Source organism: Sinocyclocheilus anshuiensis, unplaced genomic scaffold (genome assembly GCF_001515605.1).
Source record: "Sinocyclocheilus anshuiensis isolate Anshui unplaced genomic scaffold, SAMN03320099.WGS_v1.1 scaffold1145, whole genome shotgun sequence".
Classification (NCBI taxonomy): Eukaryota; Metazoa; Chordata; class Actinopteri; order Cypriniformes; family Cyprinidae; genus Sinocyclocheilus; species Sinocyclocheilus anshuiensis.
Genome location: NW_015557118.1, coordinates 274,218 through 287,403, shown reverse-complemented (window position 1 = coordinate 287,403; position 13,186 = coordinate 274,218). Strand labels below are relative to the sequence as shown.

General features: G+C 38.0%; 1 protein-coding gene across 1 annotated transcript in view; it reads right to left on the bottom strand.

Annotated features, from left to right (window-relative positions):
• The window catches only part of bmpr2b (bone morphogenetic protein receptor, type II b (serine/threonine kinase)), a 94,437-nt gene that overhangs the window by 25,469 nt on the left and 55,782 nt on the right, over window positions 1–13,186 (bottom strand). Inside the window, exons 4-6 of the mRNA XM_016472806.1 lie at window positions 4,800–4,910; window positions 4,605–4,696; window positions 4,228–4,458 (exon numbers count right to left, since the gene is read on the bottom strand). Of these exons, the coding sequence (XP_016328292.1) occupies window positions 4,228–4,458; window positions 4,605–4,696; window positions 4,800–4,910 (434 nt within the window). The remainder of the gene's footprint in view (window positions 1–4,227; window positions 4,459–4,604; window positions 4,697–4,799; window positions 4,911–13,186) is intronic.

Below are 13,186 nucleotides of genomic sequence, written 5' to 3'. Positions count from 1 at the left end.
CTCTTCCTGTGGGCTTTGTTCTGAAGAAAGACAAGAAGAAAGAAGAGACGAATGAGGAGGAGATCTCGCTGGAGGATTTGATAGAGACTGAGGTGAGAAGGAAGAGAAGAGTGTTTCAGAATGTGATTGTGAAGTAGCAGTGTCATTGAATCTGATAGTTATCTATCATAATTGTTGTTATGATCATCTGTTCTTTATTGTAGCGATCTACCCTGGGAGCAAATGTCACCCGAATTACTCTGGAAACATTCTTGGCCTGGAAGAAAATGAAAAGGCAAGAGAAACTGGCTAAAGCAGAGCAGGACATGGAGAGAAAGAAAGCCGACTTCAAAGCTGGCAGAGCATTTGGGGTGAGTGAAAATCATGACACAGATATTCCTGTTTGCCTGATCGATTAAAATACTGACCTCAAAATAAAAATAAAAAGATGCTGAGGTCTTGGAAAAAGGACTTATTCTGATAAAGTATTGGGCATTAAGGGTGCTTTCACTCTAGCACTTTTGGTGCGCACCCGGGTTCGACTGACGTTAGAGTTCGGTACGTTTGGATGATGTAAATGCGGTCTTCCGAACTCCGGTGTGCACCCGCGAACCGTACCCGAGTCCGCTTAAAAAGGGTGGTCTGGGGTACGGTTCAAGTGAACTCCGGTACGGTTCGCTGCTGATGTGAACGCAATCGTACCAAATCACGGAAGTGAACCGCTATTAATAACGTATTATTGGATAAAAATGTGTGTTGGTGTGTTTCACTCACTTTCTTGACGAGTGTGACTGACGCGCTGAAAGCAGAGAGCTGTATATCTAATTTCTGTTCACCTTCAGAGTACTTTAGAGCATTTGCAGTACATTCGTAAGGCAGACGCAAGTGCTGTTATGTACTGAAGCTTTGGAAACAAAACCAACGGTTCAAAAACATAAATATAAAATTGAAGAGAGCCTCGCTACGCATTTTGCCGTCTTCTCCTGCGCCATCATTACTAAGCAACAGGGTAAACAGCTGCTGGCTTGATGACGCAAACGAACTGCGGTTCGGACCCAAATAATATAATGTGAACACAGTCCAGCGTGGGCAGGCGGAGCAATCAAAATTGGGGTTCGGACCAAGCAATCGAACCAAGTGTGAAAGCACCCTAAATAGTGTTCTGTGGTCGTAAGTGCAGCCAAAGACAGAACAGTTAGCAAGCTTTGCTTCATGGCGTTAGAACTGGTACACCGTTGTCATTTGCGAAAACACAATGGCGGCGCTGTGGGTGGAAACTTGCAGATTAAGGGACGGAAATATTATAATAAGATTCCCTTTCTATATCACAGGGGGAACGAAATCTGAGCGTGTCATTTTTTCACAAGCTTGCAGAGAAAGGCTTACCAAAAAAAATTACTGGGTTAATCTTTTTTTACATTTCCTGGGTCAGTAGATGCACCGGGGACTCAATTATAACTCTTAAATATGTAAAAAGTCAGATTTTCATATGTCACCTTTAACTAAACTAACTAAAGCCAGTAATGATATCCTACAGGAAGTTATGTCATTTTTAGTGGGAAAACAAGCAAAGGATTGGATGGATTCTGTTCATTATTAGTTGGTATGTCTCAAACTTTTGGTATGTCTCTAAAACTTTTAAAAAAGATCTGTTAAAAATAACTTCATGCTGAAACCCTCAGGTTAGCTAACTCTCAATCACTCATTAAACAGTGGCTAAATTAAGCTAGTTACTTCCATCCAGTTAATTTGCCACTATGTATATAATCATGTTTTAATTAGAAAAAAAATCTTGAGAGTGAAAGTCTGGTATACACTTTTATAGCAATTGAATACCTTAAATTATAACTCAGATGTAATCATTTCAAGTTGCAGAGTTCAAAAGGTACAGCATATAAGGCAAAATCCAGAAAGTTCTTCGATTCAGCCTAAAGCAAACCATCAATTCATGTCTAAATAGGAAATGAACATTCACCTACAAGGGTTCTTCCTGTACTTTGGCTTTAGGCTAGGAGTTCATTATATAATTCATACATCAGAAGTGAAACAGGGCAAGAGCAAACACAGCGATGTCTCAACAGAGTGCTGTCTGTCTGCAGCCAGACACAATAAAGGTGTGTCTCATTCCCCACTGCCATTCAAAAGGCCCAGGCGGGTAGAACAGGCGCAGGTTATAGCATGTCAAACAGGAATGTACAGGAAAACATGTTGCAAAGAATGCTGGGCTATTGTTATTGTGCATGTTTTGTGTGAGTTCTGAAAGATGTGGGGGGAATGACTTAGAATGACTTGTGCCCATTGATAGGTCTGTTTATTTGCATGTTGTGTTTGCATTGTTTTAGCACTCAATTAAAGGAATTATGCAAATTACATAGCGACATAAACATGCATAAATAAGACAAATAACGGCATTGTCAGACTCTGTTCCATGTTTTGTGTGTGTCCTGCTCCCCATGTGCCTTCCCATGCCCTTATTTGGTTAGTTTCCTGTTCCTGTCCTGATTAGTTTATTTCATTTGTCCCAGGTGTTTCCCTTGGTTTTATTGCTCCCAGGTGTGTCTCGTCATCCCCTCCTCCTGTGTGTGTGTGTATAAAATGTGTTCCCAGTCCCAAGTTCTCTGACTGCTGTTGAACGTCTTCGTGTGTCTCCAGCGTCTCCTCGTTCCTCGTGTGTGTGTGCAACGTGACAGGCATAAAACAGCCTTTGTTCTAAATGAAATTTGCACTTCGTAATTTCCCAACTTGCAGGCTGGTTCTGAGTGCGAGGTTGTCAAGGATGCAACATACTACTGCAATCTCACATACTTTACTGGGAATGTAAAAGTCTAACTAATATGTAAAAGTCAATCCAGACACCCATATTGACTATTTAAAAAGCTGAAAGTGCACTCAACTTCAGGAAAAAAAATTAACTTAAATGATTTTAGCAAATGGCTGCAATATAACAAAGAGTGAAAAATTAAGGGTGTCTGAATACTTTCCGTACCCACTGTATATGCACAGTTACTTATAACACTCATTTGGTGAGTAATATCGATGTGTAACTGTTGCTGTAATCAATAAAAATGAACATAAAATAACTTTCAAGTAAAATTCAGCTTACCACTTTTTTCCCAGGTAATTTTAATGCAGTGTTAATTATGCCAGGAAGTTTTTTTAAAGAAGAATCAATCTATAAAAAGCCCACTTCACAAAGAAAGGTGGCATGTTTGTGTTTAAAAAAAAAAAAAAAAGTGACAATGACTTCATTTAAATACAGTGCTATAAAGTGCTGCAGGAATGAGTCCTGAAACCCAAAACCAAGTTAGCATTTTTGAACTTCCAGTTCCATCGTCCTGAAGTCAATTTTTTTTTTATGTTAACACAAGCATAATATATTTTCCTGTTTTGTTGTTGTATGACTTAAAATACATTAGTAATATCTCACTTGTGATTTTTAAAAGCTTTTAAAAGCTGTTGAAAACGGCGGTTGCTAACATCTAACTCAAACTATGCAATATATGACCTAATTTAAACTTTTTACTTTGTATTGTATTTTGCAATGGTATTTAGGCTTCAAAATTCATAGTTGCGCTCATTTGTGAAGATTATCACAATGAACTTTTGTTGGTCACAGAGCTTATTTTCTGCAATAATCCAAAAGCCAATGGAAAAATCCTATTGCTTTTTTGTTGAGGGATGCTAACTTCCAGATTGGCCTCCAAAAATACATCATCCCTGCAGCACATAATTTCAGCACATTTAGTGCTGCACTAGATTGCAGGTGGTTAGTGAATACAACAGAGAAATTTGTGCTGAAATGCAAAAGTGCCGCAGCAGTTTTGTGAATTAATCTCTGTATTTAAAATGGACAGAAAAACACCTTCTCTGACTGCAATGGCAGATGGATACAGAATAAGTGAATGAAAACAATAGGAGCCAGTCAGTCAGACAGAGAGAGAAAGATGAACAGGCACAACTAAAACACAAAGCTGACATCCAAGTCAACCTTCTCCTGCTGCCTGCTGGAAATCCATCTGAATCATGGATAAAAATACCTGACCAGATAGCGGCAAGACATTCGATTCCACTCCAGACTTCGACAGAAATAGTCAGGAGAAACTAATAAAACAAAGAGACGAGGAATAAAGGACAGATGAAGGTAAAATGTGGAAAACTACACCGAGCAGGGCAAGCAGGCACCAGAGCCGTGTCATATACGACTTTAAGGATGAGAGAAAAGAAGGCTTGTACCAGATCAATACTTACATGAGGGTAGTACTCCATAACCAGCAGGTACTCCATCCGCCCATCTGTCGTGAGACGCTCATCGCCAACAATAAAACGAGCAATGTTCTCATGCTCCAGAAGAGGGATTCGGTAGATGGAGCGCTCATTCACGAAGTTCTGCCGGTTGGCATAGGTAAAAACCTTTACGGCGACTGGCCGTTCATCCAGTGATCCTTTGTAGACAGAACCGTAGCGTCCTCGACCAATCAACTGCATGAAAAATTATTCAGGTGTGAACTGTAGCAGATGTTACATGATAAACAAATACAGATGGTTCAAGTTCATTACAATACAATTCAAAATCAAAATATGATAATGAGCACATATTTGGTGGCAGCTAGAAGAGTTGAACTCACTTCCAGGAGCTTTAAACTGTCTAAATCCAGAGACGGTTCTGATGGTGCGGCCTCTATCATGTCCATATTGTGCAGACCCTGTTTACACTCACCTGTAATAAACACAGTATGCACACAATGTATCACAACACTGTAACAATATGACATGACCTTCCTTTTCCAAATAGCCAATCAGTAAAGTGTACTGCATCTCACCCATCATCATGCGATAGCCGAAGAACAGCGCCACGATCAAGACCGCCACAATAGAGACAGACGCGAGGGCGATGAAGATGGCCTCATCCCTGTGTAAAGGCTGCTGCTCTTCTGGAGAAAGAGGGAAGAGAGAAGGAGAAAGAGAAAGAGAGGCATGTTAGACATTCAATCATTACTTGCATTTAAGCTCATTTTAGCTTTTGAATTTGCACGTTGAATAAATAATCAACATGCTGTTAAATTGCCACAAAATAAATGAATAACAAACAAAAATCATATACTGTACAGAAATGCAGTTACAATTAAAGTTAAGGAAGCAAGATATTCCAGAAGGTTTCAAGGCAGAAATGTGAAATGTTATTACAATTTAAAATAACTGTTTAATTTATTCCTCTAATGGAAAAGCTGAATCTACAAAGTTCAAAAAAGTTATAAAAATACAAAGTTAAAAAACAGCATTCCTTTGAAATATGCCATATTTTGTAACATAATAAATGTCTTTACTGTCACTTTTGATACATTTTGTGTGTAATCATGCTGAATAAAAGTATTAATTTCTTTCAAAATAAATAAATAAAAATACTGACCCGAAACTTTTGATCGGTACTGTTTGTTTGTTTGTTTATTTATATAGCACAGTTTAACACCAGGTTGCCCAAAGTGATTCACAATATCACAATAAAATTACATAAAAACAAACATGGTCACAAATAACAACACAAATCACATAACAACATAGGCACAATTTAAAATAACTAATAAATAAATACTGTATAGTTTGTATAAAATGGGTCCACGCTCATTATGGTAGCTAGAGGAACAGAAGTCCCGCCTTCCAGTTAAAAGAGCTAATCATCTCTTTGATAAAACAGATGTCTGCTGTTTTTTTGTTGTTGTTTTTTTAGCTGGACAAGAACGATAATACATTTGTTTTTGCATGATTTGAGCTAAATAATTTTTTATATCATTGCTGTCAGATTTTATTGCTGATGTGAATTATGCTATTAAAATGTCATCTTGATAAGCAGTATGTCTATTGCTGCCCATAGGAATTGAGTAAGGGACAAGCAGAAAATATTTTTGTATGACTTTAACAAAGCTTTACATGTATTGAATCTGAAAAATTCCAATAATTCACGAATATCTGCCCTTGCGATGCGATTTCTGTCCATGCAAATGTGTCCACCAGTTTCTGTTCAAATCTAACAGTCCACCCACCAAAAGAAATCCTACTAACTTCTGTTCAAGGAAACTATCAAAATGATTGAAATCGTTCTGGTCTGTCATGTACGTGAGCCATACAAAGCCATACAGCCTCCAAAATCCAATTAAACTCAGCGCTAGCTTTCTTCAGCTTTTGATTCTTTTCACTTTCTCCATTTTCTCACTCTGCTTCAGACACAGACATGTCCTTGCATTCAAGAGTGAGCGCTTCGAGGCAAGAAAGCCGCTCTCACACAAAAAGAGCTAAAGAGAGAGAAAGATGAGTGGGGATGATAAAACCACAGCTATGGACTTCAGTTTCAAGCTGAGAGAAAGAGAACAAACACTTAAAATGGTAGGACAGTGCTTCAAAATCAAACCCACTCACACAACTGCTATGAGATGATGATTATGAGAAATCGAGTTTAAAATATTGTGCATGCTTAAGTATTTAAATGAATTTGTGAACTGATGCATGCAGGAAATGTGGAATTTATCTGTGTTTATCTTCAAGGCAATGAATGCGGATGTATGGGAAAACACAACATAGATGCAAATCTACACTTCTGCCTGTATTTCTGAGCTGCTGGACCCTCCCAGGTCCACTGCAGCAGCTAGAACGGCAACAGACCTGCAGTGTTACACTATCACACAGCCCAAAAAGGTTTGAGTTTCTCAAGACAGATCAATAAATATGAGATTTAATCCACAGCAGTGCGTCAGACTGCATGCTCGTGTTCGCTTCTGGAAACTAATCTCTCACACACACTCGTATATAGCCACACTCATTTAATGCGAGGATAAAACAGGCATTTATAGATATCGACAGAAGAAAAAAAAAACACACTCTCATTCTCACATATGCATAGACACTGTTTACATGTCTTGGAGCCGGCGGCATTTAGCTTGGAGGCAGAATGTCTGAGTGTGCCTCCCTCTTCAAGACTCTACAAACAATCCTGTTATACTTCCTGTATGTCTCCCCCCAGCTCCCTGTCCATTACGAGAGCTCTCCTTCTTTTCTCACATCTCCATGTTTCATATTCTGTATGTATGAAATATTACAGAATCATGGAAACGTACAAGGGTTATACTATTGCATTCTTTGAAATTACCATAAAATACCATGGTATACGCCAGTCATTCAGTATCACAATATATGCCAAAAATTATTTCTATGTTTCATTGCCAAGCACGACTATGATCCACACAACATAAAATAACCGTATAATAAACAACAAACACCATCTGATATCTTCATTGTACTGTGGTACTGCCATGAGAGAGTTTTATAATGGCTTTTAAAGGGGTCATATGATGCGATTTCAAGTTTTCCTTTTATCTTTGGAGTGTTACAAGCTGTTCGTGAATAGATAAGATCCCTAAAGTTGCAAAGACTAAAGTCTCAAACCCAAAGAGATATTCTTTATAAAAGTTAAGACTGGTCCACGCCCTCCTAAAACGGCTCCTTTAAACACGCCCCCACATGTCTAAGTCACGATGTGGGAAGATTTGCATAATGTTCACGCAAAGAAAGAAGGTGTAACTTTATTGTTGCTGCCACCGCCGCCGCCATGTTGTGAAGACGTTGTGTGTTTCGTTGCGAAAGTGAAAATACTTTGTTCGGCCTTCCAGAAGAGGACACGACTAGAAATCAGTGGTTAAGTTGTATTTACAACACTGTTCCAGAACAGTTCAACCCAAATATTCAGATGTGTCCAGCACATTTTATGGAGGACTGTTTCCTGATCCTGTGAGAGTAGACACACTTGCCACTGATGATTCAAACGCGAGTTTTGAGCAGTGTAGAGTATTTGTAAAAATCGACGCGTTTCAGAAAGGCGGGGCATAGAGGAGAAACAATAATGAACAATATGTGGAAAATAATGTGTTTTTTTAACCTTAAACCGCATAAAAAATTTCATTACACAAAATAATGTTCTTTTTAGCAACATCGTATGACCCCTTTAACACACTGATTAACTCCCTCCCATGATTCCATAGGAGTTTGTTGTCAAGTTACATTTTTCTCTAGTCATGTTATGTCCTTCATGGAGACACATGGAATAATGCACTTCATTTCTCTCTGTAGCCTCATGTTTGTCATCACATCACGAGCCGATCTCCTGTCCTTCACAATCTTTCAGACCGAGCATCAGGACAGATGCAGTTTCCCTGGGTAACCAGAACTCTTCTGCGAAATCACCATCTCCCACTCAAAATGCCTGGCAACCGTGCGCAGTCACAACCTGCCTGCAATAAATTGGTCTTGCCTAAATTTTTATCTATTGTCTATTTGTGTCAGTGCTGTATTAGAGTAAAGACACTGCGCTGAGATGCTTTTAAAGTTAAAGGTTAAAAACACACACAGAGGAAAAGCAGCAAAAACTACTAAGCCCTATCAAATCAAAATTGTTTGGTTTTAGTCTATGTGTATTAGCTTTGAAGTCATCTAGCTATATGCTAGCATATTCCCTAACATTGACAATATTAGGATTTAACAGATACATTCAAATTAACATCACAACAGAACAGAACAAAAATACTGATGACTCATCCTGCACTACACCGATTTTTGTCCAATCAAATGCTCTGTAGAGTGAGAAAGTCCCTCCCCCTATGGCTCTGATGTAATTAGAAACTTCAGGATAATTTTTTTTAAAAGTTGACAAACTTTAAATGGATAATTAACCTAAAAACTTTCATCATTTACTTGTCTCATCAAGTTTGATTTTCTTTCTTCTGCTACACACACACACACACACACACACACACACACACAAAAAATTATATTTTGATGAACGGAGAAAAACATTATTGGTTCCCACACATCAAGCACGGTTGAGCTTCTATTGACCATATTTGATGTGCTCTATGCATGTGTGTTGTTGATACATTTTTGTATGTAAATAAAAGCCTAAGTTAAATCTGTTCATTATATAAAGTGATCATATCACTTCAGAAGACTTGTTTTAAACTGCTTGTTTAATTACGCATTGTTTTTTTAATGAAGTTTTTGAAGAAATGTTTTGGTTGTGTGGACTTTCAAATAATGGACAAATACGTTAAAAGAACATTAAAAATATAATTTTGAAAATGGATGAAAGTTATATAGGTTTGGAAGGTTAGTAAATTATGACAATTTTCATTTTTGGATGAACTATTTATTTAATGGTTTTCTAATACAGAACTACATATAGTCCATAAGGATCAGTTTGTGCAAAGAGCAAAACAAAACTCTTACATTAAAATTCATAAGGAAGAGGGACATAGGCTATACTTAAAATCAAGACTAATCTGTGTGAGACACCTGCAAAACTGATTTTAAAAGCACTGAATGAGAAATAATTTTTCTCCTGAGGAACATGCGTCTCATGTTATGAATATGATTATGGGTACCACACAGGGTCTTTCCAACAGACAGGCAGTCACATCATAGATATGCAGCCCATCCATAATACAAAGCCTGTGTGGGAGAATTTCAAAGACTGCCGGCTCAGAGACACCAGGGAGACTCTAATGGGAGTCATTCATGAGCGGGCAGACTTTCATGCTGCCATTACCACAACAGGGCTTAACATCACTACCTGAATCCCCCCACCAGCGAGGACAACAAAAGCCACTCAATGGGAATTCTCTGGCCTACATTCAGCTTTCAGAGTTGGATGTTGGGGAAGAGAGTGCGGGAGCCTGACAAAATACATCAGCATGTGCCAGACAAATACAACATGACTGCAATCTGCATTTAACCACTATTAACTTCCGATCTAAGGCATAGCTATGGGCCAGAATATAATTGCGACTTTAATGGAGATGGGCTTTTCTGAATTAAGCCACACACCCCAAAAACCACCTAGCAACAACCCAGAAAGCCATAGCAATTGCACAGTAACACACTAAAAAACTGGCTTTTCAGAGACTGGCAAAAATTCACACTGCATACAGATCTCACAATATACTGATATAGACAATAAGACTGATATTTAAAGGGGTCATGAACTGAGAAACAAAAATTCCCTTGATCTTTTGACATATAAGAGGTCATTGTGCTATAAAATCAGCCTGTAAGTTCCAGAACTCAAAACTTTCTCCTTAGTCTAAAAACAGCTTATAGTAAAGCCAGTCTGCCAAAACGACAGCTTGTGGAATATTTCACTCTATGATGTAATAGTGTGGCTAAACATCGCCTCCGCAGAAGAAGATAACGCCTGCTTCTACATCGCTGTCTGTTTAGCCCCGCCCACCGATTCACAAACATAGTGTAAATAACAAGAGGAGAACGCAGGTCTATGCAGAAACCAAGCAGTCTTTACATTGCCTTCCTTCTGATCCCAACATTAGGAAAGAGTGAATGGACTTTATTTTTAATCCAGACAGCGTCAGAAAGAACTTGGTCCTTTGTTCACTTTATTTTACTATGGATTTGTTTACAAACAAGGCACGATTTGACGCAGGATTTTCAGAAAGATTGAAACTAAAAGACAATGTTGTGCCAACTATATTGGATTCGACAGTAATGTTTCAATACATGTGAGTAACTGTTTTTGTTACTTTGACACTGTCTGTTAAACAGATCGTTTGATATGAGTATTTATGCATTTTAAACCTAAATAACTGCAGCGTCCATCTGTGAAGGATGTAGGCTGTCAAACATACACAACACAACTGTTAGCCAAACAAACAGTGGTTGTTTACTTCCGAGTCTACAATCTGCCACGCCTATTCAAACAGAGGGTTCTGATGAGGGGGGTTAAAAACAGGACAGAAAATAACCTATTACTTCGAAATTATGATGTTTTTTGATGCTAAAATCTTGATAACATTATAAGTGGACCTCAGAGAACAGTACAAAATAAAAAACAAAGGCATTTCATGACCCCTTTAAAATGTAAATATTGTTATAAGGGCTGCACGATTAATCAAAATAAAACATGCAATTATCAAATCACAAAGGCTGCGATTTAAATAAATTCATACCACAGGCTGCTGAACGCTTGATTCTGATTGGTGGATGAATGTTCTAACGTGTGCAGTTATTTACCAGGAAACGCTCAGCTATGAAGTAGTTCCTGGTCTGTCGACTGCATTATAGTTCCATATCACTTCACCAAATTATTTCAGTTACTTCAAAGGTCCCATCAGTGATAGAGCACACAAATAAGACAAACAATACAATACAAATGGCATGCAGGAATCTGCAGGAAGAGCCAATTAACAGTTCATTTTGTACATTTCTCTACAGTTATGGTAACAAAAACTCTCTCTGCCTCCCAACGCCAAAAAAGACGAAACACAAAATAAAGTTAAAGATGAATTTGACTGCTTTTTTTTTTAGATATTGCAATATTGTTAGCATTCTTTTGGCCACGTTAATCATGTACGAAAACCTGACAATTTTACAGTCCTAATTTCACTACATATTAATAGCCTTTATCAGACTCTATTACCTGCACTGTTATTTGACTAGAGTTTCACCAAGCAAACTCATTCTCCACCAACCCCCCAAAACTCTTGCCATTCACTGTGTAAAGGTTAAGGTTAAAAGAGGCAAAGCTAATGAATAAATTAATTAAGGGAAATGAGCAGATGCTTGTTCGCTCACAGCTCCGCTGGCAGACAGCTCATCAGCACAATAAAATGATGGACTCAATCTGGCGAGCACAAGCACAACTACAGCGTTTTTGGCACATGCTGTTGTGGAATTTAATTCTTACAGACACACACGTACACTCAAACTGCTGGCTATCAATTTGACGGCACAACTCAGATCACAGCTTCAAGAATGGACAGACTTCTTCATTTGCTCTATCTGCATTACAGCACAACAATGACCGGCCAGTTTTTCAGCAGTCCGGAAGATTCTTTTGCCCTATTCATTTTCTCCTTAGGGATATCAACTCAATAAAGCGTTCTAAGCTATGAATCCATGCCCACAGACTTCCGCAGATTTGGAACACCATTCACAAAAGTTGTACACATCCTTTGCCTATTGAGTCATTATTTTTTAAACATTATGGCTAATTTAATTGTGCTTTCACGTATCAATAAAAGCATAGTACTCTAGTACATAGTGTCTACAACGGGCCGTGGCACTCGCGTGTTAGTTCAGTTTAACACATTATACCTAATCCATTCCACAGATTTTTCCTCAAAATCGATGCAGAAAATGTGAAAAAGAAAGGATTTCATCTGGGCCTGGTGATTTGTCATAGCAATAAAGCACGAAAATTGAGAGAGGGAGAGAAAAGACAGAGAGACAGAGTGAAATGACAAAAGAGACAGACAAAATATCAGCAGGAGCTCTTGTACAGCAAAAAACGAAACGGATTTCACAGAGCAATATGAAGATGGCAGATGACAGATACACTGCCGAGAGTCTGCATGGCTGTTTCACAGAGATTTACACCTGAAAGAGTAAAAGCATTGACCACAGTACACAAAAGATGATTTATGTGACAAAGCCAGGCAATAGATTATCTGTGAGAAAACCCCCAAATACAAACAAACACACCAGAATCAAACAGGAAAGTGCTCCACCTGCAATCAGTATGGGGTTTCACAAACAAGATCATCCTTAAAATGTTCTTGTTTTCTATTAGTCACCAACAATCAATTCTCTTAAAGCTGATACACTTCGCATAAAAATCACAGGAAGCAGAAATAAACCGGTGGTTCTACTCGTAAGGGAAATAAATAGAGATGCACCGATTGCAATTTTCTTGGCCGATTCCGATGTTTTGTTAGTGTAATCTGCCGATACCGATTTTTGCCGATTCCGGTTTTCTTTCTAAGAACTATAATTGACAGCATATACAAACAAAAAAATACTTTTCTTCAACGCAAAGTTTTATTTTCATAAAAAAACACAAGTAAAAAGTCAGTAATAAAATAAGAACAAATAAAAAAAATTGCAAACAACAGCACAAATAAATGCAATAGAATAAAGAGAGCTATGAAACTAAGTTTTTCAGTTAAGAAACACTACTGAAATTAATCAAATGTAAAATAACACATCCAGTGTAAATACAGATTAATGCTTACCATTTAAGTTATAAAACGTATTCAGTCAAGAGCAGAAAATTATTTTTTTTACTTTTGTTCTTTGATTAACATGACAGACAGCAGCATAACTATTGGACTGCGGTCCCTTTAAGAGTTTATCCACGGACCCAATATACTGTTAC